The sequence below is a fragment of the Erythranthe guttata genome, chromosome 11 (assembly GCF_056151865.1).
Source record: "Erythranthe guttata isolate IM_541 chromosome 11, IM_541, whole genome shotgun sequence".
Lineage (NCBI taxonomy): Eukaryota > Viridiplantae > Streptophyta > Magnoliopsida > Lamiales > Phrymaceae > Erythranthe > Erythranthe guttata.
In genome coordinates this window covers 9,893,783-9,921,340 of record NC_142543.1, presented here as the reverse complement: position 1 = coordinate 9,921,340, position 27,558 = coordinate 9,893,783, and the positions used below count along the sequence as shown (strand labels likewise).

General features: G+C 36.3%; 2 protein-coding genes and 1 long non-coding RNA gene across 8 annotated transcripts; all 3 read right to left on the bottom strand.

The window, feature by feature from the left end:
* Positions 1 to 4,769: 4,769 nt before the first annotated feature.
* On the bottom strand, positions 4,770 to 10,690 carry LOC105973389 (high affinity sulfate transporter 2-like). Of its 6 annotated transcripts, none has more exons than XM_088825318.1 (18): positions 10,229 to 10,690; positions 9,699 to 9,829; positions 9,534 to 9,586; positions 9,121 to 9,432; positions 8,923 to 9,011; positions 8,732 to 8,794; positions 8,506 to 8,622; positions 8,267 to 8,394; positions 7,906 to 8,192; positions 7,592 to 7,815; positions 7,229 to 7,474; positions 6,995 to 7,137; positions 6,667 to 6,781; positions 6,391 to 6,499; positions 6,188 to 6,298; positions 5,604 to 5,714; positions 5,153 to 5,239; positions 4,770 to 5,060 (listed from the first exon to the last, which is right to left on the bottom strand). In XM_088825318.1, the coding sequence occupies exons 8-11, from the start codon at positions 8,325 to 8,327 to the stop codon at positions 7,378 to 7,380; spliced, it is 669 nt and encodes a 222-aa protein (XP_088681444.1). In that variant the 5' UTR covers positions 8,328 to 8,394; positions 8,506 to 8,622; positions 8,732 to 8,794; positions 8,923 to 9,011; positions 9,121 to 9,432; positions 9,534 to 9,586; positions 9,699 to 9,829; positions 10,229 to 10,690; the 3' UTR covers positions 4,770 to 5,060; positions 5,153 to 5,239; positions 5,604 to 5,714; positions 6,188 to 6,298; positions 6,391 to 6,499; positions 6,667 to 6,781; positions 6,995 to 7,137; positions 7,229 to 7,377. The 6 variants fall into 6 exon arrangements, with proteins under 6 accessions (XP_088681444.1, XP_088681445.1, XP_088681446.1 ...); XM_088825319.1 differs by having other exon boundaries at positions 8,267 to 8,412; positions 10,229 to 10,640; XM_088825320.1 differs by having other exon boundaries at positions 9,121 to 9,398; positions 10,229 to 10,572.
* Positions 10,691 to 10,729: 39 nt separating this feature from the next.
* LOC148766983 (uncharacterized) lies at positions 10,730 to 11,531 on the bottom strand. The gene is made up of 3 exons (XR_016034259.1): positions 11,291 to 11,531; positions 10,989 to 11,082; positions 10,730 to 10,797 (listed from the first exon to the last, which is right to left on the bottom strand). It is a non-coding gene; the product is annotated as an uncharacterized LOC148766983 (long non-coding RNA).
* Positions 11,532 to 16,264: 4,733 nt separating this feature from the next.
* Positions 16,265 to 20,651, bottom strand: LOC105973535 (lysine-specific demethylase JMJ25-like). Its single transcript, XM_012998569.2, has 9 exons — positions 20,580 to 20,651; positions 19,747 to 20,497; positions 18,172 to 18,501; positions 17,614 to 18,009; positions 17,299 to 17,371; positions 17,135 to 17,220; positions 16,920 to 17,039; positions 16,698 to 16,774; positions 16,265 to 16,576 (listed from the first exon to the last, which is right to left on the bottom strand). The coding sequence occupies exons 2-8, from the start codon at positions 20,368 to 20,370 to the stop codon at positions 16,703 to 16,705; spliced, it is 1,701 nt and encodes a 566-aa protein (XP_012854023.2). The 5' UTR covers positions 20,371 to 20,497; positions 20,580 to 20,651; the 3' UTR covers positions 16,265 to 16,576; positions 16,698 to 16,702.
* Between the last annotated feature and the right edge of the window lie 6,907 nt (positions 20,652 to 27,558).

Below are 27,558 nucleotides of genomic sequence, written 5' to 3'. Positions count from 1 at the left end.
TAAATAATTTAATAAATTAAAGTTTTCTGAAATAGTAAATCGTAAAATTTGATCGATTTGTTGATATTTAAGATTTATATGAACATTTGAATCGACATAGGTATGAATAAATTGAATCGTAAGATTTGAATCGTAAATCATAAGATTTTTAGCTCGGTGTTGCGAATTTTCGTAACTGAGTCGCACGCGATTACAGCCGAGGAGGAGTCGAAGCATGTTGCTTTGGTGGCGGATATTTCGATTACAAGAGAGATCCACTTTGGGGTTAAATTTGCAATTTCGGTGGAGCTGGTGGGAAGATGGAGTAAGTATATGGGTGATTTTGCAATTTTTAGAACTATTTCAGTCAATGAGGTGGGTTTCGAGAAATTAAAAATTAACCCCCACTTGGGGGGCATTACAGGTTTAGGGACAAAAATTAAAAATGTTATATAATACATGGGTCAAATATGTAAATATCCGAAGTTTATTATAACTAATATAGTAAATTAAAGTTTTCTTACATCGTAAATCGTAAAATTTGATAGATTTGTTGGTATTGAAGATTTATTTTAACATTTGAATCGACCTAGGTATGAATGAAATAAATCGTACAATTTGAATCTTAAATCATAAGATTTTAGGCTCCGTATTGCATTTTTTTGTAAATGAGTCACACATGGTTATAGCCGAGAAGTCGAAGCATGCCGCGTTGGTGGCGGATATTTCGGATATTGCAAGAGAGATCCACTTTGGGGTCAAATTTTCAATTTGGGTAGAGCGTCCGGGAAGATGGAGTACGTATAGGGGTGATTCAGCAGTTTTCAGAAATATTTCAGCCAATGAGGTGGATTTTCGTAAATTACAAATTGACCCCCATTTGTGGGGAATTACCGGTTTAAGGACAAAAATTAAAAATTGCATATAGTATAGGGACCAAAACTACAATTATCCCAACTTCATTAAAAATAATATAATAAATTACAGTTTGCTTAAATCGTAGATCGTAAAATTTGATTGATTTGTTGATATTTAAGATTGATTTTAACTTTTGTATCGACTTAGGTATAAATGAATTGAATCGTAAGATTTGTATCGTAAATCATAAGATTTTAAGGTCGGTATTGCGAATTTTCGCAAACTGGTCACATGTGATTACAACTGAGGAGGATTCGAAGCATGCTGCGTTGCTGACGGATATTTTGAATAATTCAAGATAGATCCACTTTGGGGCCAAATTTGCAATTTGGGTGGAGGCGGAAGATGGAGTAAGTATAGGGTGATTCTGCAATTTTCTGAATTGTTTCAGCAAGGGAGGTGGATTTGCATAAATTACTGATTGACCCCCACGTGGGGGGCATTTCCGCTTTAAGGACCAGAATTAAAACTGGTGTATAATATAGGGACCCAATCAGTAATCATCCCAAGTTTATTATAAATATTATAATAAATTAAAGTTTTCTTAAATCATCAATCGTAAAATTTGATCATTTGTGCTATTGAAGATTTATTTTAGCATTTGAATCGACTTAGGTATGAATGAATTGAATCGTACGATTTGAAGCTTAAATTAGTATAGCGAATTTTGGTAAATGAGTCACACTTGATTATAGCCGAGGAGGAGTCGAAGCATGTTGCTTTTGTGGCGGATATTTCGGATATTGCAAGAGAGATCCACTTTGGGATTAAATTTGCAATTTGGGTGGAGCTGGTGGGAAGATGGAGTAAATATAGGGGTGATTCTGCAAATTTCATAATTGTTTTAGTCAGGGAGGTGGGTTTCGAGAAATTACAAATTGACCCCCACTTGAGGGCATTACCGGTTTAGAGACAAATATTACAAATGGTATATAATACAGGGGCCAAAACTGTAAATATCCAAAGTTTATTATAAATAATATAATAAATTAAAGTTTTCTTAAATCGTAAATCGTAAAATTTGATAGATTTGTTGGTATTGAAGATTTATTTCTATATTTGAATCGGCTTAGGTATGAATGAAATAAATCGTACGATTTGAATCTTAAATCATAAGATTTTAGGCTCGGTATTGCGATTTTTCGTAAATGAGTCACACATTGTTACAGCCGAGGAGGAGTCGAAGTCGGCTGCGTTGGTGGAGGATATTTCGAATATTACAAGAGAGATCCACTTTGGGGTCAAATTTGCAATTTGGGTGGAGCGGCTATGAAGATGGAGTAAGTATATATAGGGGTGATTCTGCAATTTTTAGAACTGTTTCAGCAAGGGAAGTGGATTTCCATAAATTACTAATTGACCCCCACTTGGGGGGCATTTCCGGTTTAAGGACCATAATTAAAAATGGTGTATAATATATGGACCCAAAGAATAATCATCCCAAGTTTATTATAAATATTATAATAAATTAAAGTTTTCTTAAATTGTAAAATTTGATCGATTTGTGCTATTGAAGATTTATTTTATCATTTGAATCGACTTAGGTATGAATGAAATGAAACGTACGATTTAAAGCTTAAATTAAAAGATTATAGGCTCGGTATTGCGAATTTCGTATATGAGTCACACGTGATTACAGTCGAGGAGGAGTTGAAGCATGTTGCTTTCGTGGCGGATATTTCCGATATTGCAAGAGAGATCCACTTTGGGGTTAAATTCGCAATTTTGGTGGTGCTGGTGGGAAGATGGAATACGTATAGAGGTAATTTTGCAAATTTCAGAACTGTTTCAGCCAGGGAGGTGGGTTTCAAGAAATTATAAATTGACCCCCACTTGGGGGGCATTACCGGTTTAGGGACAAAAATTACAAATGGTATATAATACAGGGCCGAAACTGTAAAAGTCCGAAGTTTATTATAATAATATAATAAATTAAAGTTTTCTTAAATCGTAAATCGTAAAATTTGATAGATTTGTTGGTATTGAAGATTTGTTTCAATATTTGACTCGACCGAGGTATGAATGAAATAAATCGTACGATTTGAATCTTAAATCATAAGATTTAAGGCTCGGTATTGCGATTTTTTGTAAATGAGTCAGACATTGTTACAGCCGATGAGGAGTCGAAGTCGGCTGCGTTGGTGGCGGATATTTCGGATATTGCAAGAGAGATACACTTTGGGGTCAAATTTGTAATGTGGGTAGAGCGGCAGGGAAAATGGAGTAAGTATATGGGTGATTCTGCAATTATCATAACTTTTTCAGGTAGAGTGGTGGATTTCTAGAAATTACAAATTGACCCCACATGGGGTGCATTTCTGGTTTAAGAACCAAAATAAAAAAATGGTATATAATACAGGGACCAAAACTGTAAATATCCCAAGTTTATGATAAATAATATAATATATAAAATGTTCCTTAAATCGTAAATTGTCAAAATTGATCGATTTTCTGGTATTTAAGATTTATTTTAACATTTTAATCACCTTAGATATAAATGAATTGAATAGTGAATCATAGGATTTTAAGCTCGGTATTGCGAAACTTCCTAAGGGAGTCACACGCGATGACAGTGAGTATGAGTCGAGGCACGCTGCGTTAGTGGCGGATATTTTGGGTATTGCAAGAGAGATCCACTTTGGGGTCAAATTTGCTATTTGTGTGGAGTGGATGGGAAGATGGAGTAAGTATAGGGGTGATTCTGCAATTTTCAGAAATGTTTTAGCCAGGGAGGTGGATTTTCGAAATTACTAATTGACCCCCACTCGTGGGGAATTGTCGGTTTTGAATCGTAAATCATAAGATTTTATGCTCGGTATTGCGAATTTTCGTAAATGTGGCAGCTATTTTGGATATTGAAAGAGAGATCCACTTTGGGGTCAAATTCGCAATTTGGGTGAAGCGGCGAGGAAGATGGAGTAAGTATAGTGGTGATTCTGCAATTTTCAGAACTGTTTCAGCCAGGGAGGTTGATTTTCAGAAATAACAAACTGACATCCACTTGGGGGGCGTTTTCGGTTTAAGGACCAAAATTAAAAATGATATATAATATAGGGACCAAAATTGTAAATATCACAAGTTTATTATAAATAATATAATAAATTAAGTTTTCTTAAATCGTAAATCGTAAAATTTGATCGATTTGTTGATATTAAAGATTTATTTTAACTGTTGAATCGACTTAGGTACGAACGAATTGAATCGTACTATTTAAATCGTAAATCATAAGATTTTAAACTCGGTATTACGATTTTCGTAAATGAGTCATACACAATTATAGCCGAGGAGGCAAAGCATATTGCGTTGGTGGCGGATATTTCGGATATTGCAAGAGAGATCCACTTTGGGGTTAAATTTGCAATTTGGGTGGAGCGGCCGGGAAGATGGAGTAAGTGTAGGGGTGATTCTGCAATTTTCAAAACTGTTTAGTCAGGGAGGTGGATCTCCAGAAATTTCAAATTGACCCCTACCTGGGAGGCATTTCTGGTTTAAGGACCAAAATTAAAAATAGTATATAATATAGGGGTCAAACTATAATTATCACAAGTTAGCGTCCATGTTAGAACCTATTTATTCGCAAAGGCTGTAATCTTCTGCATTAAAAAAATAGTTATATTTCATTTATAGCGTCTGATTTTATGGCCATGTACCTCTTTTTTTGTAGTAGCCATCGGATAATGAGGGCAAGCCTCACGAGGAGGTGTTTTGCACAAATAATTACAGAAAAAAGTTGCGTTGAACAATCTAGAGCTGATGTGATGGAAGTAACTCACCTTTGGTCTTAATTACGATCAATCAAGTGCAAAATGCAGGTTATGTTTTGGTTTCCATAGAAATCTCAAGATGACATCCTTACTAACGAGATGGCAATATGTACAATGTTCGGTGTATATATATAAATTGACGAACTCTTACAAGTAAGTGTTGGAATGCGTAAAATATTCACCGCCACATCAACATCACATAATTTATAATTTTGGTTCATCAGTCCATTTCTACACTTCGAAAAAGATAGCATCCCAATCTATTGTCTGTTACACTTAACAGTATATCTATCTATCTATCTATCTATCTATCTATCTATCTATCTATCTATTTCGTAAGCACCTACCTTTGAGTCCACCAGCAAAATCTATGTGCGCATTTTCCAGAGAAATTTGAGCCTGAACATACATAGCAAATAATGATTCACAAATGCATAGTTTCATTTAAATGGAAAATAGAGAGGTAATTTTTTTTTATTGAAATATTGCACCTGGCAGCCAAGATGCCGCTCCCAAACAAAATTCGTAGATTGAACTCCTATGGTGGAGCTCCTAATCTCACTTCCATATAATACAACCTACAATTTAATTAGCCGAAGTTATTCCTCGTCACAAAAGAAGTTAATTGTGACAAATGACAACTGGTTGCGCAGTACACATTAGAAGTAACAATTTACATACAGTTACAGTCAGATATGATGAATTCGACTAAATTGTAAATAATAAATCGGGTAACCTGAACATTACTTGAATCAACTATTTAAAATTTAAATCCTACATTCGCAAATGCAACATTCTCATTCTAATTGCACGTGTAAATGTCGAAATCCGAGATTCTAAAACAGAGCATATTGGTTAAATAAGTTGATAGAATAAACAAAGATACCTCATAATCAATAAATAATAAATATAAAAATAAAATAATAAAAATAAATAAAGTACCTCAGAATGCCATCCATCAACAACAAACAAGTCTAAAGAGTAGCCATCACATGTTGAAAACACATGTGCTTCACGAATATTCAGTACTACGTCTGAGAGCAAAGCAGAAAGCTGCGAAATAAAAAAAAATAAAAAATATTGCAGTTCAATTTGATAACCTGGAGATGAATATTCCGTTTCTAAAATTGTGAAAAATGCCAAATTTGACGAAGCAAAGGGGGAAGTAAGAAAGATTACAAACAAAGAGAAAATAGGTTAACAAAATAAGGGGTAAGAAAAGAATCAATAGCAACTTGTCTGAAATTTGGCATGAAAGTGTACAATGCATGCGCTATTTTTTTATGTATGACGGAAAAAAAACAAGAAGTCTTGGGAACTAAATGTGTAGTTTTTAAGTGTGTCGACCTCAAATGTAATAACACGAAAGCAGAAAATATTATTTCATGAATCGGTGTGTGTAATGAATCCTGCCTGCAATATGCATCCACATACTATATTTATATTTTGCATCAAATTTAAGAAGCCTAAATAAAAATAAAAGTAAAAGAGTGAGAAAATGACAACAGAAACTGCACGAAAAATACCTTCTGGAATCTTCAGCAGAATCCACTCTGTTTATGTCATTGGAATTCCTCCTAACATCCAAATTAAGATCCTCGAGCTTAGAACAAGTCTCCAAGACGCGTCCATAATTCCTGTTTTCCAATTACAATCAAAGAATCCAATTTTAAGTAGGCGATCAATTCTGGAATCAATGTAATAAGTATTAAATGAATATAACGAGTACCTGTCATTTAATGATTGGACACCGTTATTGACACTACCATGTGGGGGGGAGATAGGAGGACACTCGAAACTTGTTCGCCATCAAAATCATCATCTCTAGTACAAACATTCTGAACAAGATACAAACAATAGAAAAAAATCAGAAGGAATCGGATAAGGTATACATAGATGAAAACGAAAAACAAAACGAATTAATAAATTGAAACAAATCTTGATTTTGCAATGAACATCTCAAGAATAAGGTCTTGTATTTAGTATAGAAGGACAAAAAATGTACCTCGAGAAAACGGATGAAGAAAACGGGGTGATTTTCAGGATCCTTTGCCATAGAAAGAAGCTTTTGATGTAACAACACATCTTCTATTCAATCCATATTATTATGCAGCCCGTAACTGAAAAATAAAAAACACAATAACAGAAAAATCAATCATTTTGCATCACAAGAATACCCTGAACTAAATAGTTGAGAGAGTATTATGATGCATTGTTGTCTGGAAAAACAGACTCATCATTATCAAAATAATTACGAAAAGCTGCAAACACAAAAAACAGATAGCAGAACAGAGTAGTCAGAAAACAGGGCAACGTAAGACCTTATTAATTACCTGGATGAATTTGAAAACAAAAACAGGGGAATTCCGCTTTCATAGTAGCATTTGCCCACGAAAAGAAACAATCGCAGAAGAAAGAGAGAGGGAAGGCCTTTTGAGATCGAGTAGCAATTCATCCACTTCCCTAACGCACCAATCTGCGCATAGGAAATCGGAAAATATGAGAACACAAATTGAGAGAGACGCAAGTGGCAGAGAGAGGAAGTGCAAGTTTTGATGGATAATTACCTGGTACAAAAGAATTAAAGGAGAAATAAAGCAGGCCTGTGAGTGGGCGAAGAAGAGCGCTGCGGTACGGAGGTCAACAATTGCGGCCGCAGAAGAAAGAGAAGGCAAGGGGGAAGATAAATCGAGAACGGATAAATGAAAATGAAAATTCAGAAGCAGGCACGTCGATCGTGGTTCTGCAGCAGGCTTTGTTGTTGGTAACAACTTTTGACACTCCGGAATAGATAAACCCCGGAAGCGAATACCCTAAGAAAACAAGTTCAATGACAGAGAGAAGTAACTATATTTAAAGTCTGTCATGGAGTATGTATCCGTAATCTGCATGTGTATTTACACTCCTAAAGTATGCCAAAGGGTGTATACCTCTTTTGCATCAAGCAGTGAGGTTTCTCACAATAATCTCTAATGTAATTGGAGTTGGAAAAATAGATAGCAAAGTCAACTCTGACAATGAGAACACCAGGAACTTTAGTTGCTTCCGGATATTGCTGTGTGTTTCTATAAACCGAAGTTCTCGGAATTTTACCAAGAACCGTAGTTCTTGGTCGAGTCACTTGCAGAAGAATCTTTGCAAACGATATTGCCACCTGTCATTTATTTATTTCAAGAATCATTTTTCCAAAAAAAAAATTAATAATGAATTTGCATAAAATTAATTTATTTTTTTTGTTTCTTACAGCGATAAGAAGGCCAATTTCGATGGAGATGAAAACGACACCGAAGAAGGCACCCATACAAGCAACAAAGTCGAATTTATCGATCTTCCACATAAGTTTCATGGCTTTGTAATCGAATAAACCCACAACGGCAGATATAATGATGGCAGCAAGAATAGCGTTGGGTGTGTATTTGAACAAGGGTGTGATCACCAGCAATGTTAGTAAGACAACTATCGACATTACTATGTTCGACACAGCTGTGTTGCATCCCGCCATGTAGTTCACAGCTGATCTCGAGAAAGATCCTGTCGCAAAAAAAAATTAATAATCGAGGATTATAAATATAATAATTAATGTGTCAGACAAATAAGAATCAAACCTGTGGCAACATAACAAGAAGTCATCGAGCCAACAATGTTCATTGTGCCTAATGCAACCATTTCTTTATTCCCATCCAAGTGATAAGTCTTTCATTGCTGCAAATGTTCTCCCAATTGCTACTGCTTCCTGTTTTACATAATATATCTTTATACAATATGTTGTTATAAGTACTCAAAAAATTATACTAATTCAAATATGAGCATATTAAAAAAAAAAAAAAATCTTTTCTTGGCTTACGGTTAGTGCAATTAAGCCTGAGGTAGCGCCAATTCTGAAACCGGTGAGGAGATAGCTGCCGGTGAAGTGGATTTGATCGAGAAACGGAGGGGGTAGGCCTCTTTCAATATGGCAGACCTTCGGATGAGATAATACGAAACTTTTTAAATTAGTTTATTTTTAATTTTAATCAATATAGAAGAGAACATGGAATCATAGAGCATAGCTGAATTCTAATATGTTTTACCAGACTATGTAAAATGAGGTTAACTTATTAATATGATCAGCACACGAGACCCCACAAGCAGATCTGCAATGAAAGTGTTTACATTTATTAGTTGGAATGGCAGTCGAGAATCGTAGCATAAATTAAACAATCGATAGCAGACCTCATTTGATTAAAGGTAAAAAGAAAAATTGTGCAAAGGAAAAACAAACCATAAATTCAGCTACAGAGGTTTGCTGCACATTTGCTTGTTTGCCACACGCCTCAATTTTCTAAGTTGTAGTTGCCTCATCACTTTCACCTGCTTCAACAATGCATGGTCTTAAAATAAGAAAAAAATCACCAAAACAGAGCAAAACAAAAACAGAGGAGTCGAGGTAAACGAAATATGAGAGAAAATAGATTTTTACCTGGTAAATAGGTATGGACATGGCACCTGGTGCTGGAGGAAGATCTGACCATCTTGCCATTATCCAGAAAACCTCTCGAAGTGGTGAATATAGGTAAATCAGGGGATCTCGTTTTCGCTGCATTTGAATTCCAAGAAGCATAAGAATTTTTAATCGTTGAACCTATCGGTTGTGTTTCAGCAGCCCTTCTAGAAGGTGGTGTAGCTCTTGATGCCTTCTTGTGTAGTTCCATCTGTTTACGCCTCTTGTTTTCGAGCTATATATGCTTTGACATTCTCCTGCGTGTTAATTTCAGGGGAAGATCTTTTGAATCTACAACAATAAAGTTTAAATAAACCATGAAATTTATTGATTAAAAAGAGACGAAAAAATGTAACACAAGAGAGCATCTATTTTAGAAAACTAACTATTACCGTCTAAACGGCTGTTGTACCCGTAGCTCCGTGCACTCACGCCCACTCTCATTCTGAATCAACAAATCATACAAACAAAAATTGTTAATTTCCACTTATACAAATGCATAAGCTAGAAAGTAAATTGAAATCAAATACCAGTAGAAAGGTGAAAGCAACAATCACCTTTTGGCATTGCTAAATCGACGATCGTCACTGCTTCGAAAAGACTCCGACGACGGTCTTTTGCTTCCGGATAGCACCAAAGCATTCCAGTGAACTCCATTAGAATCTCTCGACGAATCCTTCACCACCTTCTGCGCATCACGAAAAATGCAAACACCCGCAGAATTAGCTTAATTATCAAAACGACGACGATCGGAAATCTCGTTTGAGATGAAAAGTAATTAATACAGGATTGCAAAATTAAGTAGTCCACAGTCATGGATAACGAAAACAAAAAGGGCCAGATTTACATGAGTCTCTAAGCATACTGTAAACGATGTTCCTACACAATCGAAATCGAATGCAAATATTAATTAAATCGAACAATTTAAAGAGGCAGCAATACGGAGAAAAAACGAGGAAGAAAAGAAACAGACAATTCTTACAAATTGAAGCTCTATTAATGGTGATACAAACATGATTATATCAACACCTTAAAACAGATAAGAACGAAAAAAAATGCAACCCTTTTCAGCAATTTGAAATAAAACCTGGGAACTTAGGTGGCAGAGAGAAGAAGGAGGTGGGGGTTGCACAGAGAACTTAGGTGGCGGAGATGCGGGATAATATTAAAAAAAGATAGAGGGCGGCGTCTGCAATTGGTTGGAAAAAGAGGTGGGAAGTGATGTTGGCGGCAGGGGCGGTGGGCATCGGACGAAGCGGCGAACGGTGGGACGGTGGAGGTCAACAATTGTGGCCAGATGTGGAGGCCCACGCTGAAACGACGCCGTTTTCAAGCAATCGGATTAAAAGAAAAGGGAAAAAAGAAGCAGAGGCGTCGCGGTCGAGCAACTTGGGAAGAAAAGGGAAAAGAAAATAACGCGGCCATCTGATTGGAGAGGAAGACGAGAACGACGACGTTTGGTATTTAAATAGGGCAGAAAAAAAGCAAAAAGAAAAGGCATAAAAAAAAAGGGGACGATCCCCATATATATGTACTTAATATATTATGTATGTATATATATATATATATATATATATTTATGTTTTACCTCTCTCTAGAATCCGACGAATGACCAGCCGATGTTGCGAAAAACTCCACAGCTGCCATCACGTTCTCCTGAACAGAAATTAAAAAATTCAAACTTAATTTCATTCATCTATCGGTAAATTTCCTCAAAATTAAATTCAAAGATGGAGAATTAAATTATTTTCAGAGTTAATTTATGTATATATATATATATATATATATATATATATATATATATATATATGTATATACCTCCAGATCTAAGAATTTCGAAAGCTTACCATCTCAAAAGCCCCTCCAACAGTTCCACTTAAAATGTTGCAACATAAACATTTGTCAAAGGATTATCCTCCACAATTAATCTGCAGGTTGCCCCTATAAACATTTTGAATCCAAGTTCAAACAAATTCAGTAATAGATATAATAAGTAACTGGGGCAGTAGGTTTAAGGTTGCAGAAGGAAGGAAGGAAGGAAAACAGGGGATTGACATGTTCTGCCAATAATTTTTTTATTTTTTGCAATTTTAAGAGTAATAATAGGAAGATTACCAAAAAAAATAGAGGATGGATTTCTATGAAATACCTCTAGAATGAAGGGATGCGGCTGGTGCTCGGGGGAGACAACAAGTGGCAGCGCGGCTAGTGCTCGGCTGAGAAAATAAGGGGCGGCGCGGCTGGTGCTCGGTGGAGACAATAAGAGATGAGGCGGCGCTGGTGGTTCTCGGCGGAGAGATGAGCGGGACGGGCTGGGGGCGGTGGTGGTAGGAGAAATGGGCGATTTACGAGAGAGAGTAAAGGGCTTGGTGCAGCGGCGGCGCAAACGTGAGAACGAAAAAGAATTAGGGTTTACAATTGAAGTTTTGTATATCAGTCAGTGTTCTAAAAATCGGCCGCTCCGAGGCGGAGGCGGTCCAAAACCTTTACGATTTTAGTGTAAATGTTTGAAAAATCGGTTTTTTGCCTGTGAGGCGGTTTTAGGCGGTCCGAGGCGGTCTGAGGCGGTCAAACCTTTAAGGCGGGTCAAACTCGGTGGCAAAAATCGGTTAAAAATCGGATTTTTTATTTTTTTTATTTTTTTTTATTTATAATTCAAAATAAAAGTTGAATTTTAATAAAATAAAATATGATTTTATGCCTTATTTTGTTTATGTTAATTGTTATTGTTAAAGAACTAATGATGTATGCCAGGAATGTTCAAGAATAAATGTAAATTCAAAATAATTGTTTTTTTATTTATATTTTATAAGGATATTTATGTATTATGATCTTATAATTATTAAACTTTTATTATGTTATTAGGATATATACATGATGGAGATATAACTATGTTTAAATATCTTTTTATATATGTTTTACATGCAAAGACGAGTAATGACAACTTTCCTAACAAGGGTAGGTTATCTCTAGGTGTGGAAATCGGACGGATCAGATCGGATTTAGGCCTTTCGGAATATTTCCGATTTTTTTCGGAAGTCAATTAGCCATTCCGATTCTGATTCCGATTTTTTCGGATTTAAAAAATGGATTCCGATTCCGATTCCGATTTTTTCGGAAATTTCGGAAAATCGGAATTTTTCGGAATTTTTCATTTTCGGAATATTTTGGAAATTTTCGGAAATTTTCGGAATATTTTTGGAATTTTCAGATTTTCCAAAAAAAAAAATTTTTTTCTCAAAATATATAATTGAATGAATAATATTAATAATAATAAAAATAAAAAAAGACCTACTTCATCATATAGACAGACACATAGTAGTACAGGACTAATAACCTCAACAACAAACACAAAGACCTGCTTTCTTGATGAAATTAAATTATAAAAAAAAAAAAAAAAAAGAAATAAAGGGAACAAGCATGCCTAGGTTCAAAATACCAACAATACAACACCTAATATACATCCAAACAAAAAAACCGAGAGGGCATCCAGCCATCCACATTGAATCACTCTCCAATTTTGCTCAATTGTTAACCTTCAATGTATTGAAATCTACAATGAAAAAACACGCAAAAATATTAACATTTAGAAATAATTGTAACAAAGTAAAAGTATTATAAAATTGAAGAACAATACATACTCTTTTCTATTAATAAGAGCTTATCGATGTGTTCTTCAACATTAACTAAAGGGCTGCTTCTTAAACCAATCTCTGAGAAGGATATATTAGGGGGTATGTAATTCACTGAAAACTCATAAACATCAAACCAAAGGAGCTTATTGGGTCTTAAGAGAAAGAAAAAAAAAATCGATCTTTGTAACAGAAAAAACAGATCAACTCATAAATTGTACTTATGAAACATACATCTTAAACTTTCAGCAAATATTTTGAAGGGTAAATTGCATTTAATACCCCTGTGGTTTCACCGTTTGACACTTTACCCCTCTCTGATATCGATTTAGGCACTTAACCCTCTTGGGGTTGTCAAATTGTAGCGGCCGTCTAAAAATCCGTTAAAGTTAACCGTGAGTGCATCTCACTCGCCCAAAAGTGAAGTGGTTGAAGATTTTTCAAGGTTATTTTTTTAAAATACCCATATTATCCTTTTGTCTTGCCTTTAATAAAAAATGTTACACCAATCTTTCATTTTTTTCTTATTAAAATTATGTTTTAAATTTATATGATATATTTTTTTATTCTAGATTAATTACTTTTCAAAATTACATATCTAGACTTTATAATTATTTTATATTTTTCTTCAATAATCATATGTTCATTAAACCTTTTATTTTTAAATAAAAAATATAACTGTATATAAATTATAAAACATAAATTAAAAATTAAAGAAGAAAATTAAAACAAGGACTTGTTGAGGGCTGAAGGATTTATCCACCCAAATCTAATAACAAAAAAAAAAAGAAGAAAAAAAAACGACAAAAATCGAAAAAAAAAAACCAGGGCCGAAGAAATGTGGATGTAGAAGATGAGGGTTTTGGATATTGAAACATCCACCCGCTGCCGACCACCACCAATAGCCCACCATCAAACCGCCGCTGACCACCACCAATTGCCCACCATCAAACCGCCGCCGACCACCACCAATAGCCCACCATCAAAACACCACCGACCACCACCAATAGCCCACCATCAAGCCGCCGCCGACCACCACCAATAGCCCACCATCAAGCCGCCGCTGACCAACACCAATAGCCCACCATCAAAACGCTGTCGACCACCACCACTAGCCCACCATCAAAACGCCGCCGTTTCAATTTTCACTATCAAAATACTATTCAACCACTTCACAAAGACATCAAAAATTCGCAGAAACGACAAGGGGATGAACCACCACGAAGAAAAACCGAAAGTTGCATAGATGTAGCTGAAGAAGAAAAAAATTGCGAGCAATGGGTTTTGAGGTGAAAATCTGGGCTGCTTACTTTATTTTTGATCGGATTTTCTGATTGTTTTTGGGAAGTGTTTATGAATATTTTGGAGGATTTTTTGATTTTTTTTTCCCTATTCTTTTTTTCTTGAAGATGCTGTAATGACCGATTTGATGGTGAGGGAAAGAAGGTATTAGGGAAATAAGAAGTTATGAAAATTGTAGTTTACTCCTATAAATTTGTATTATTTATAATTAAATCTTTTTGAATTATATTTATTTATTAAAAGAAAATACAAGAGTTTTAGTCATGGTTTGGACCAACAAATAGTATATAAAAAAGGGCATTTCAGACATTTAGTGTTTTCCGTTAGTTTATTAGACCGCCGCTACAATTTGACAACCACATAGGGGTTAAATGCCCAAATCGATATCAGAGGGGGTAAATTGCCAAACGGTGAAACCACAGGGGGTTAAATGCAATTTACCCTTATTAATATTATATATAAAATTTATATCATTAGTTAAATGTGACCAGGGCAAGAATTGAACAGGCATCCTAGATCATTTTATTTACCTAAATGTTTTACAAATAAATATATTTATGGTTAATTAAATGAACCGGTAATCAATATATATTACTTAATCATTATATATTAAATTAACTAATTACATCAAAATAATATTACTACATTGCCCTTGCATATTTGATCTAATTAGAGTTATTTTTGCATTTTTTTTGTAGTTGTGATTTGTTATTTTTAGTAGTTGTGATTTGTTATTTTTAGTAGTTGTGATTTGTTATTTTTAGTTGTGATTTTGCATTTTTTTTTGTAGTTGTGATTTGTTATTTTTAGTAGTCAGCTCCTTAATTGACTATGCGTCATCATCGATTAATACCTTCACCGACTCCAATTTTTAATTTTTTTGGATTTTTTTTTGTTTATTGTTTTCAATTGTATAAATCAATTATAATGTTTGTATATTTTTTTTAATTTGTAAAATATAGTTGAGTTTGCATTTTTTTGTAGTTGTGATTTTTTATTTTAGTAGTTGGTTCCTTAATCAACTATGATTCATCATAGTCGATTAATATGGTTCATAGTCGATTAATATACCTAATGATAGAGAAAAAAGTTAAAACACGAAAACAAAAATTATAAAAAATTTGAAAAAATATTTTAAAAAATAATAAAATAATAATTAAAAAAAAAAAAGGGGTTGATGGGCGGATAGTGCTGATGAGGTGGCAGAGACATAATTGGTAAAATGGGTGGCTGGAATTATGAGTGATTTTTTCTCAAATGGTAAAATAGTTTTGGTCTCTCCCTATTAAAAAAAAGTATTGAAGGGGTTGCCCGCATGGGTATAACTCAATTGGTTCTGGAGATGGTAAGTTGATACAGGGTTCTAGGATCGAATTATGGCAGCCGCAGTTAGGGGTGGTAAACGAGCCCAACCGGCTCGCGAACTCAACTAGCCTACTTGACAAAGGCTCGAACTCGAGCTAGGGTTTTTCGAGCTCGAGCTCGACCTCACGAGCTCGAGCTTCGGACGAGCTCGAGCTCGAGCCCAAATTTAGTTGTTCGACAGCTCGCGAGCTGCCTTTTTTTTTTTTTTTTTAATTATATATATATATATATATATATATATATATATATATATATATATATATATATATATATTATTCTTATTCTTATTATTATTAACTAAATAGTAAATAGTTTATAATAATAAATATTGTAGTATTTAAATAGAAACAAATCTATATTACTTAAATAATTCATAATAATATAAAATATTATAATAATAATTGAAAAAAATTAATATATATATATATATATATATATATATATATATATATATATATATATATATATATATATATATATATATATATATATATATATATATATATATATATATATATATATATATATATATATATATATATATATATATATATATATATATATATATTTACCCTAATGGTAAGGCTAGGTACCAATTCTCGTAACGAGGGTTGTAAATATTTTGCTTTTAACTTGAGCATAAATGTATGTTGATTATGCTATGAAAAATAAGTGGAACTGTGGTCAACCGGAATTGTATTTGAAATAATTTCAAGAATTCCATCATTAAATTGAAATTATTTCTTTTACCACAAATTGAGAATCCACATCCTATACGCACATTTTAAAGCACAATTAGCAAATAAAAGAACACACTAAACAACTTTTTCTAAGTAACCTTAAATTGAGAATGAAGATGAAGTGATTCTCAAGTAATATATTTATCCCGGCCAATACTAGCTCACTTTGTTTTCTGTCCATCTACCATTGTTTCAGTACATAATCTATTCCAAACTGCAATAATACTCGTGAGAAAATCGAACTTATGGATGGAACTAGTACGGATATTGCTAAGAATCGAGTTAATTATGGGTTTGTTCTACGTACAAGCAGCGGCGAATCTACTTAAGAACATGAATCTGTCAATTAGCAACACATTCTTGGAGCCTTGTTTCCACGTCTCGTACAGCAGATCCCTGCGGCAAACCATCGATAGTATTAAAGAAACTAGATTTTGTTTCCTTGGATTAAAACAAAGCAAAGATCAAAGAGGTCTATTTTGGCAGAAGAAGTCAAGGCTAGAGTTAAAAAACTTGCCAGTTCTAGTTCGGGCCAGAAAATATCTCCAAATGATCCACAGCTTTTTCAATTGCATGAAGAGCCATTTTCTTCACCTTTAGACAAATTTCAAGATTTCAAAATTTTCATCATAGTAGGATATGGATGCATGCATTCCAATTAGAAAGAAAGAAAGATAAATAAGACACTTGATATCTGAGAATGAAAACTCATTTAAAAGCTCAAAGGTCAAAATTATACCTCTAACTTGTCTTCCTTAGCCCTATGATTTTGTGGAAGAACACGGAATTCCTGTGTCAATCGAAGACACTCTTGGACATTTTCTGGTGAGACGAAGTCAAGCGCCACATTTATGCAAGACTGGTATGGAATAAACATAAACAAATTGCTTTTTGGCCAAAATTGAAAGAAGATAAGATGCAAATGACTTGGTGTTATTTCATAAACCAATGTACCTTTAAATTTCTAACTTGATGGGGACAGCCAGCAGGTATAAAAACAGCATCACCTAATTTCTGGACAAATGTCCATGGTTCGATTCCTATTCAAGCACAAACGATAAGCAGGCTGAACATTATTTTCGACCATTACACAAAGTAAATAAGAGTGAAAGACTAACCATACTCCTCCTTAAGTTTCCTCTTATGCTCCATAGACAAGTAAACCGTTTGATCATGAATAGGGTGGACAACCTGAGGAAAAAAGTTGGTAATTAAAGGCAACGTATGCTAGAAGACTCTTGCTAATACAGGTAATAAACTATCATGTATGTAAGACGCGTCTTTCTCTAAGCTGATTCTGACTTTTTAGGTTATTAAGACTCGTGAAGTTATTATTCTTACTATTTAATCTTATAAACATCAAACCAAACAGACATAATACATTGTTTTACCTTAACCTCAAAACATATTACTTTGACGAAATTAATCCGTACCTGCGACAATTGATTACAATAGATATGCCTAAATTCTTTCAAGTGCTTCCTCACATATTCCTCCAGTTTTGGTACGTCTTGCCTCCTAAAAATATCCCATAGAGCACCACCTTCAGGGTCTCTAACACTTGCCGCCTCATCTGAGGTATCAGCTTTATTCTTCCCACTGCTATTACCGCCCTTTTTTTTCGACATCGAAGTTTTCACGGATGATTTTCCAACATATTCTCCAACATTTCCTGTTTTTTCACTGTTTTCATCCATTATATTCAATATCTGTTTACTGCCACGCATTTCCGTTTCATCCTGTTCAGCATGCTTCATTTGCAGGATTTTAATGGTACGAAGCTGCTTAGGTCTAAGTGTCACCCCATGTTCATGTGTCAACACATTCACCTAAACGACGGACATTATAACAAAACAAATCAGCATAATATACTAGCAAATGACAACCAACAACCTAGCCTATAAAGCAAAAAGAACTTCATGTAGTCCAACTATCTCCTAACAAATATTAAAAAGTAGCAAAATATCGAAGATTCACATAAGAGGACGTACTGCATCAGACATATCACAGTGTAATTTTGTTACAGAATCACCCCGCCCCAATTCCTGAGCAACTCCATAAGCAATATATGTCTTTGGCCCCATATCTGGCTTCAGAGAAATCTTTGGCAGTTTAGTAGCAAGATTTAAGTAGCCATCGTGAGGATGTGTGTACTCTTTAAAGGGCAAGCATCTGATAAACTCAACATCATGACGAGGTAAGCTCTCCTCGAACAAGTTAGAAGGAGGCCAGTCTTTCAACTTGAGAATCTCAGGCCAAGAATAACTGTCAAACCGACCCTCTAAATACCCTTTGAAAAACTGGTTGATTTTTATGACAACCTGGTTGTGATTGAAAACTGATGAGTTTTCCATCATTGACAACTCAAACATCACCGTAAAGCATGCAAATCTACAAGATGGTGAACGAGAAAAACAAGATAGATAACATCCAATAAACAGTTACACAATAAAACGATTTTCACTTCCTAATACAAATTTGAGATGAATAAACTAAGTTACAAGAAGCACTAAGTCAAATATTTCATGCGCACATTCTAGGGAATAATTGTACTCAACAGAATGGACCACACCAAAATCAATCGCCATAGCCAAATGATTTTTATGACAACAGTCGAGCGATAAATTTATCAGACTCCATAGATGTTGTATTCAATTTGAATTAGATTTCACATCAACCTATGTAGACTGCACCATTACATTTTTACTATCAAATATTATTATAATTTTGAAGGATATAATTAATCTGAAATGAAGTTATAAAACTGTAACTTATCAAACCAAAACCACATCAAAATCCAGTACTTTAGAATCTAAAGAGTCCGATGTCGAAATACAAGATAAAACACCATAAAGAAGATCACTAAACATCTTCAACAAAGAAGTGTAACACACAGGAGTCTAGGACACTTCAAAATTAGGACTCCTAATATACCTAATAGCATGTTAGATGTCAAAGAAAAGACTGAGAAGAAGAGAAGCCAAAGAAGAAAGAAAAACATCGAGCAAAAACTAGGAAAATTCCAAATAGAAGAAAAATAAATATTACAAACTGGAACTTGTGAAATAAAAATCACGCAAGTATGGCTAGATCTGCACGGCACTCACATACAAGAACAAGATTTAGTATGAAACTCTTGATTACCTAACTCACATACAAGAACAATTTGAAAAAAAAAACTGGTGTTTAGTGATCTAATAGCATCACCAGAAAAATTACGATCATCGCATAAACCACCAGATACAACAAACACATTTGAAATTTATTGTAAGAGGACAACTACTCCTAACATGTAGTCCAAATACGAATCAAACAAACAAGTATGGTCTAAAATAGGCAGTGCATGACTGGAAATATAGATAACAGATCATACAAATATATGTAACTTTCACTAAAAAGATGACGTACAATTGATATATTATTTAGTTATTTCAATGATGTATATTATTTCAAAAATGCATGTCAATTTGTAGTAGTTGAATTATCATGCATCATATCAACGTAAGAGACTTCTGAGTTTTGCTGTTAGATGAAACATAACGAAGAAGTAGAATCAAGTGCCTGACCTCACACAAGTCCAAGCAGTTTATTGCAGTCACATCAACTAGAACTTCATTTTCTTTCTTTCTATTCTGACGAAAAGCACGCGCCATAACCATGGGTGCCCAGCTCAAGCCTAATGTAGTTTCTAGCACGCCATTAACAATCACAGGCTCACCTTTGAGCCAGTGCAATTGAAAATGTTTCATATCATCATGCTGCAGGTCTTTAGCTGTTGGACAGTACAAAAAATTGTCCCTCGAATCTTGCCTAGAAGCTGCTCTGCACAATTTATCACTAGCCATTACATTCTCACCAAAGAAGTTCAAACACGGGCATTCCTCGCAAGTTTTAGGCAAGTCCTCAAAATCTTGTCCCTTCACCAGTTCTCCTGCTCTGGACAGCAACTTCAAGACCCAATTCTCTGGAAAAATACACTTCAATTCCAGAATTCCTTCACCACAACCCCCAAACCATTGTGGTGGACATGGAATGATACCAACCTCTACAGATCTCCATGCAGATTTCATCTCAGCTTTAACTTCAGAAGAAGGTTCATTGTTATTAATAGGAGAAGCGTTCTTACTATGATGCGCAGTGTGACAATTGTCATTGTGGAAGTAACTTGAATCACGAAATGCATAATGCATGACCACTTCTTCATCCCCACCCTGCAAATGTCCCTCTCGAATCTCTCGACAACATGTGATGCACAGATCATAGGAACACCTTGGGCAGCTTCGATGAAAATCAACAATAGATGTTTTACAGTTGTTACTGCACAAATTCATAGAATAATGACTCTTTTGAAACCTGAGCGAATTCGTTATTGGAAAATAAGAGTCATGATGAGATCTACCAGTATATTCGGTCAACTGCCACGCAGTTTAATTGTTGTGGCTTTACTTCTGAAATTGGTAATCCTGCCCATGCAAAGTGCCCATGCAAAGCAGTTACTAGTCAATTAATTTGAAAACTATGTACCCAATAACTTCTTTTAACATCATCACAGTACTTAGCATGCAAATATTCACAAGAAATAACTGTTTTCGGCTGCTATCATGAATTCCGCAAAAAAATCTCTTAAAAAATTCCTACTATCTAAATCCAGTGTTTCCCATTTAACTGGATGTAGGACATACATCTAATCCACTTACTTTTTTTACACTTTCAGTCCACCATTAGATTTTGGCGTTAATTAGGATGGAAAAGGCACATGGAGGTACGTGACCATGCTATTTCAGCCCCTTTTTTAAATATATTTATGATTCAGTCCCAATTTATAGATCTATTTTTGATTCAGCCCCAATTTTAATTTATTTCAACAATTAGAGGTCTAATTGTCAAAAAGTATATATGTTAAAAATATTAGTACTTGCCCCTATATTTTTTAGTCAAAGCCAACAAGATCCTTATGAGCAGATCGCGTGGTTCACTCACGGCTTGTGCGAGTATTTCTTGTTGGGTTTCGGGCACGTGTACGCAGCGGAAAACAAAAATTTTATGCGATTTAAACGACTTTAAAGCACATAAGCACATGCCCGACAAATTAAATCAATTAATTGCGTACCTTTGCGCTTCCAGCGAAATTAAAACAACAACATGCTTGATTACTTAATCGAAATTAAATCAATTAGCATGCTCGCGTTTAAATCAAATAATCATGCTCGCAATAATAAAACCAATTTCATGTAGACACATAAAGTCATACAAGTTTCTTATTAAAACGAACATGCATATATTAATTTAAACGTAACCGAATCGAATGACAATAGATTCGAAACATTACCTCTTGAAGCGTGAGGTAGGCGCACTTAGCAAGTCGAGATTGCTACGGAAACCAATCCGTACAATCGGGGCAGCAGCGGTGCAGCGGCAAGAGCGGCGAGACGGCCACGGCGGCGCGTGAATCTCACGCGCAGAGAAGATGGCTAGCTGCTCTTCCCACTCCTATTGATCCAATCTGTTTGCTGATCTGAAATTACAGCCTTGCTCCGACTTCCGTATCTCCATGCGTATTCACTGGATGAATAATTCCTTCTGGGCGATGGTAGATTTATGAGTCGTGAAGCTGCTGTCAAAATTTCACGTCCATCCGATCACCGGTTGATTTATGGCGAATTTTCTCGCTGGACAGCGCAGAAAATCCGAGAGCAGTTTTTCAGAATTGCCTTCTCGCATCTTCGATTCTTCAATCTTCCTCCTCTTGGATTTCACCTCGTATACTTCGATCTACTAAACACGTGGCACTAGACACGTAATAGTCAGAATAACGGAAGAAAAGAAAGAAGGAAAGGAATACCGAAAGAGATCGGCCAACGGATGGCCGATTCCGGCGATTTTCCGGCGACGATGGCGCGGTGGCCGAGGGGAGATGGCCGAGCGTGAGAGAGGGAGCGGCTAGGGTTTTGGACGTGTTGTGTGTTTGTGCAAGACCTATAAATCATGTATTTATAGTCCCTTGCATAAAACCCTAACGGGCTTAAGTTGGACCGGGCCCAACAGCTTAAGCTCGTTAGTTCCTTCACTTGCTCGTCTCTCTCAATTCAATGATCGGAAAATCGTAACAATTACATATTCGGATTCATTATAATGTCCTCGTCATTACGAGTGCCATCTTTCATTTTCCAACTTTCCAAAAGTGGAAACCCTAGTTCAGTGCACTTTCTAAATTTGGAAACTTCCCGATTTAGAAAGTTCACTACAACTTTCGCCTATTCTTTTCCTTTTCTTATTCTCATTCATAATTCCAAATTACGAATGTTGGACCCAATCATATTGACTTCCAATCATGCAAAGATAAACCATTTTATCTCTGACCGTTTATTCAAAGATCTCATGTGCACGAGCAGTGTGACCCTCGATGGTTCAGGTGTAAGCTAGCCGTGGGCCCACAACCCTTTGTGGTCAAAACTCGTCCCCTTAGAGTTACGATTAAGATGAAACTCGTTTCACCTTAACCACCCAACGAATCAAGATTGGCGTCTAGCAACTACGCGTCATGATTCCCTAGATACAAATGAAGTGCCTGCAAGAACCTATATAGTTAACGTACAGTACGGTCCCTTCGATTCATATGTCCCGATCGAACTAGAGGCATTGGTTCATCGAGACCTCTTTATATGTTCGATGACGGTGCGATCGTTCTAAGTGTTGTAATCCTTACGTGCATGACTTAGAGAATCGAATTCTCTAATCATCACTTAGTCAGCTCTGGCCAGAGACTTAGAATGATTACAAACTTTCAGAACACACAGGACATCCAAGACTATTCTAGCGATCGAATCCCCGACTACAATGCACAGACCTCCCACTAGATTTCGGACTGCACGAACACTGGCCCTTGGGATGGTCCTCGGTGGAACTCAGGGACAGGTCACGATACAGCTGGTCCTCTAGTGAAGTCACGGTGATGTCTAGGTCATAAGGACTAATGGTGTACAACTATACCATAGATATCTCTACTCGATTATTGGGAACCACTTAGAGATTTCTAGGGTGAGGGAGTTCAGTGAACTCGTCAACTTACGAGCACCCACTTATGCATGCCGATATCACAATACCGTTTACTGATGAGATGCAGTACACATACACTAAGTGCTAGTCTTAATGGGAAAGGCCGATATCCTCATTAGTGGCGTAACCCTTCGACTAGGAACACGTTTAACAGTTATAATACTTAAGTAAATATCTCACGATCCTAACGATCAATTACTAGTACTTGTAATAACTGTAAGGACTATATCTATGCTTGTGACAAAGGGACAAAGATATAGAATGCCAATGTGTTTTATCATTAATACGAATAAAGGTTCGTTTATTACAATAATAAATACGAAAGACCACAGCCACAGGTTGGCTTGTTGGTCACCTACTCTAACAATCTCCCACTTGACCTAAAGCCAACTACCCATAAACCGCAATCTCATCGACTCTCGATGTTTCTCATGGACCGATCTTGGTAAAGGCTTCGTGAAGGGGTCTGCAACGTTCTCTTCCGAGGTGACTCGTTCTACCTTAACTTCACCTTTATCAATGATCTCTCGGATCATATGATACTTTCTCAGAATATGCTTCAACTTCTGATGAGATCTCGGCTCCTTAGCTTGCGCCAAGGCTCCGGTGTTATCACAGTACAACGGTACTGGATCACTAGCATTAGGAATGACACCCAACTCTTGGATGAACTTCCTTATCCAAGTCCCATCTTTTGCAGCTTCGGACGCTGCAATGTATTCCGCTTCGGTAGTGGAATCGGCCGTCGTGCTTTTCTTGGAACTCTTCCAACACACGGCACCACCATTAAGCGTGAATATAAATCCAGAATTCGACTTTGAGTCGTCCACGTCCGATTGAAAACTAGAGTCAGTGAAACCCTCTAATTTCAACTCGGCACCCCCATTGACCAAAAATATATCCTTAGTCCTTCGCAAGTACTTGAGGATATCTTTCACGGCTTTCCAGTGAGCCGGGCCGGGGTTAGACTGATATCTGCTTGTGACACTCACAGCATACGCAATATCGGGTCTCGTACATAGCATGCCATACATTATGCTTCCTATGGCAGAAGCATAGGGCGTCCTTTTCATCTCCTCGATTTCACTAGGTGTTTGGGGACACATAGATTTCGAGAGACGAACCCCATGGGACATTGGCAAGAATCCCTTCTTGGATTCTTCCATGCTAAACCGTTTCATAACGGTGTCTATGTACATGCTTTGGGATAAGCCAAGCATCTTTCTTGCTCTATCTCTATAGATGCGTATTCCTAATACATAAGATGCTTCTCCCAAATCCTTCATTGAGAAACGTGTGGACAACCATGCTTTCGTTTGCTGTAACATTCCTACGTCATTCCCAATGAGTAGAATGTCATCAACGTAAAGCACTAGAAATATTACTGCCCTCCCACTAACCTTCTTGTATACACAAGGTTCCTCCGGATTCTTCTCAAAATCAAACTCTTTGATAGTTGAGTCGAACCTAATGTTCCAACTACGGGATGCTTGCTTCAATCCATAAATGGATCGCTGGAGCTTGCAAACCTTTTGCTCACTTCCAGAAGATATGAAGCCTTCCGGCTGCGCCATGTAAATTTCTTCCTCAATATCTCCATTAAGGAAGGCGGTCTTCACATCCATTTGCCATATCTCATAGTCGTACCACGCAGCTATGGCCAGCAAAATCCTAATGGACTTCAGCATCGCGACTGGCGAAAAAGTTTCCTCATAGTCAACGCCTTGCCTTTGAGTGTAACCTTTCGCTACCAATCTAGCTTTATAGGTCGATACCTTTCCATCCACTCCAATTTTGTTCTTATAGATCCACTTGCAGCCTATAGGAACAATTCCCTTAGGTGGATCTACCAAGGTCCACACCTTGTTGGAGTACATGGAGTCCATTTCGGATTTCATGGCAGTTAGCCAATGTCCCATGTCCGCATCCGATACGGCCTCATTGTATGTTCTTGGATCTTGTCCAAGATCAACATGATCTTCATCATTTTCGAGGAGGAATAACCTATCCGGCATTTTCCGAACTCTTTCGGATCTACGTACCGTAGGTTCAGGAGGTATATTAGTGGTTTGTTGTATTGGTTCGATTACTTGTTCTTGCGTTTGAACTTCACTTTGTGGTTCTTGAACTACTTCAAGTTCTATCATGCTGCCCTTTCTATCGGATAGAAACTCCCTTTCCAAAAAGGTGGCATTTCTTGAAACAAACGTCTTTGCTTCTTTGACATAGTAGAACTCGTATCCCATCGAGTCTTCGGGATACCCCACAAAATAGCACAAGTCGGATTTACTATCCAACTTATCTCCCACTAATCGCTTCACATAAGCGAGACAACCCCATATCCTAATATGTTTGTAATTGGGTTTCCGGGAATGCCAAAGTTCATAAGGTGTGGATTTAACTGCTTTGGTGTTAACTCTATTCAGCAAATACGCGGCAGTACGGAGTGCATGACCCCACAAGTATGCCGGTAAGTTTGTGAACCCCATCATTGATCGAACCATATCTAATAAAGTTCGATTCCGACGTTCGGATACTCCATTAAGTTGAGGAGTTCCCGGTGGAGTCCATTGGGACTGTATCCCATTTTCTTTTAGATAGTCAATGAACTCGATGCTCAAGTACTCTCCACCACGATGGGATCGCAGCTTCTTAATACTTCGTCCGAGTTGCTTTTCTACTTCATGTCTAAAATCTTTGAACCTTTCAAATGTTTCAGACTTGTACTTCATCAAGTACACATACCCATACCTAGAATAATCGTCGGTAAAGGTGGCGAAGTAGTTATATCCACCCTTCGCACTAACACTTAGTGGACCACATACGTCTGCATGGATCAAATCCAAAAGACCCTCGGCTCGTTCCATTTTCCCTTTGTAGGGTGACTTGGTCATTTTCCCTTTAAGGCAAGATTCACAAGTTTGTAGTGATTTCACGTCCTCCAAAGAGAACAATCCTTCACTGACAAAATCGTTCATCCTTCTTAAAGAGACATGACCTAATCTAGCGTGCCAAAGTTGTGCGGGGTTTTGATCTATCTCCTTACGTTTTGCTGATTTTCGCCTTAGGGGCCCCCACTACCTTCACCAACTTCGAACTTTCTGTTTGGGAAGGGAACTCTTCCCTTTATCTTCTTTTGGGAAGAACTCTTCTTTACAAAAGTAGCAGCAATGAGAACAAACTTCTCTTTCTTAATGGTGGACTCGAAACTGACCAACATGTTCATTGTAACACCCTCAATGATTTAAAAGAAATTTTAGTTCAACAAATGTTAAAAACCACTTTAAAATTTTAGAACCATTTCCCTTTACTTCAAATCTAACCCACAATCGGAAAATAAGATTTTTCATAGAGAGTGTACCATAACATAAACGGGATTTTGAAAATACTCTCGAGGTGGCGGAATAATCCACATAAAACATCACCGGGGTTTAGAAAACACTCGTAAGACAGCGGAAGGAAATAAACTTTATTTAAGATACCCCCGTTTAATAGACCGGGTCCCCAAATCAGAGTACAAAATAAAATTATACTATATGATTAGTTTTTTTTTGATAAAACGTTGCGTAGAAAATACGAGTAAACTGATCTAGGCACCAAGGCTCGTGATTCCTTGAACTCCTCTCCGCCGGCCTCCTACATAGCTTGGAGAACCTGAAAAGATAATTTGCATAAAAGCATGAGCCCAAACACTGGCTCAGTAAGGACATTAGTCTTAGTCTGACGAACTCACGCCTCTCTCAACGTGTCACTCACGACCTATGGGAATCCTAAAGTATTCGTCTATGTTCTTTCCAACTAATTATATTATCTCGACCCATCATCATAACTAATGAAATACAAACACGTCACACATATTCAATCACATAAATACACATATAAGCACATAACATATTTTCTTTGAAATCGAGAGCATTATAACAAAAGTATGGTTTTGTTTCGAAAACTACTTAAAAATCATTCAAGGAATAATTCATGTAATTTAATTCACGGTTTACTTGCGAATCCGATTTAGGCAAAAAAAGTCCCTTTCTTTTAAAAAACGAAATTTCTTTTAAACTCTTTTTAAAACTATTTTTCTTTCAAAATCTTTTCTATGCAAGTATGCACATGTCGGGATCCCTAACGTAAGCATCGGCAATAGACGTTTATATGCTGAGCCCGGTCATTCGGTGGGAGCTAACCACCCTGTTGTTCTATAGTAACTGTTGTTGGGATACCGGCCCCCCGTATCCCGTGTCTATTCAACCGTAGCAACGTTACAATTTTGACTTCTCTATAGTAGACCATGCAATACCAATTAATGACTCGATGAATGCACG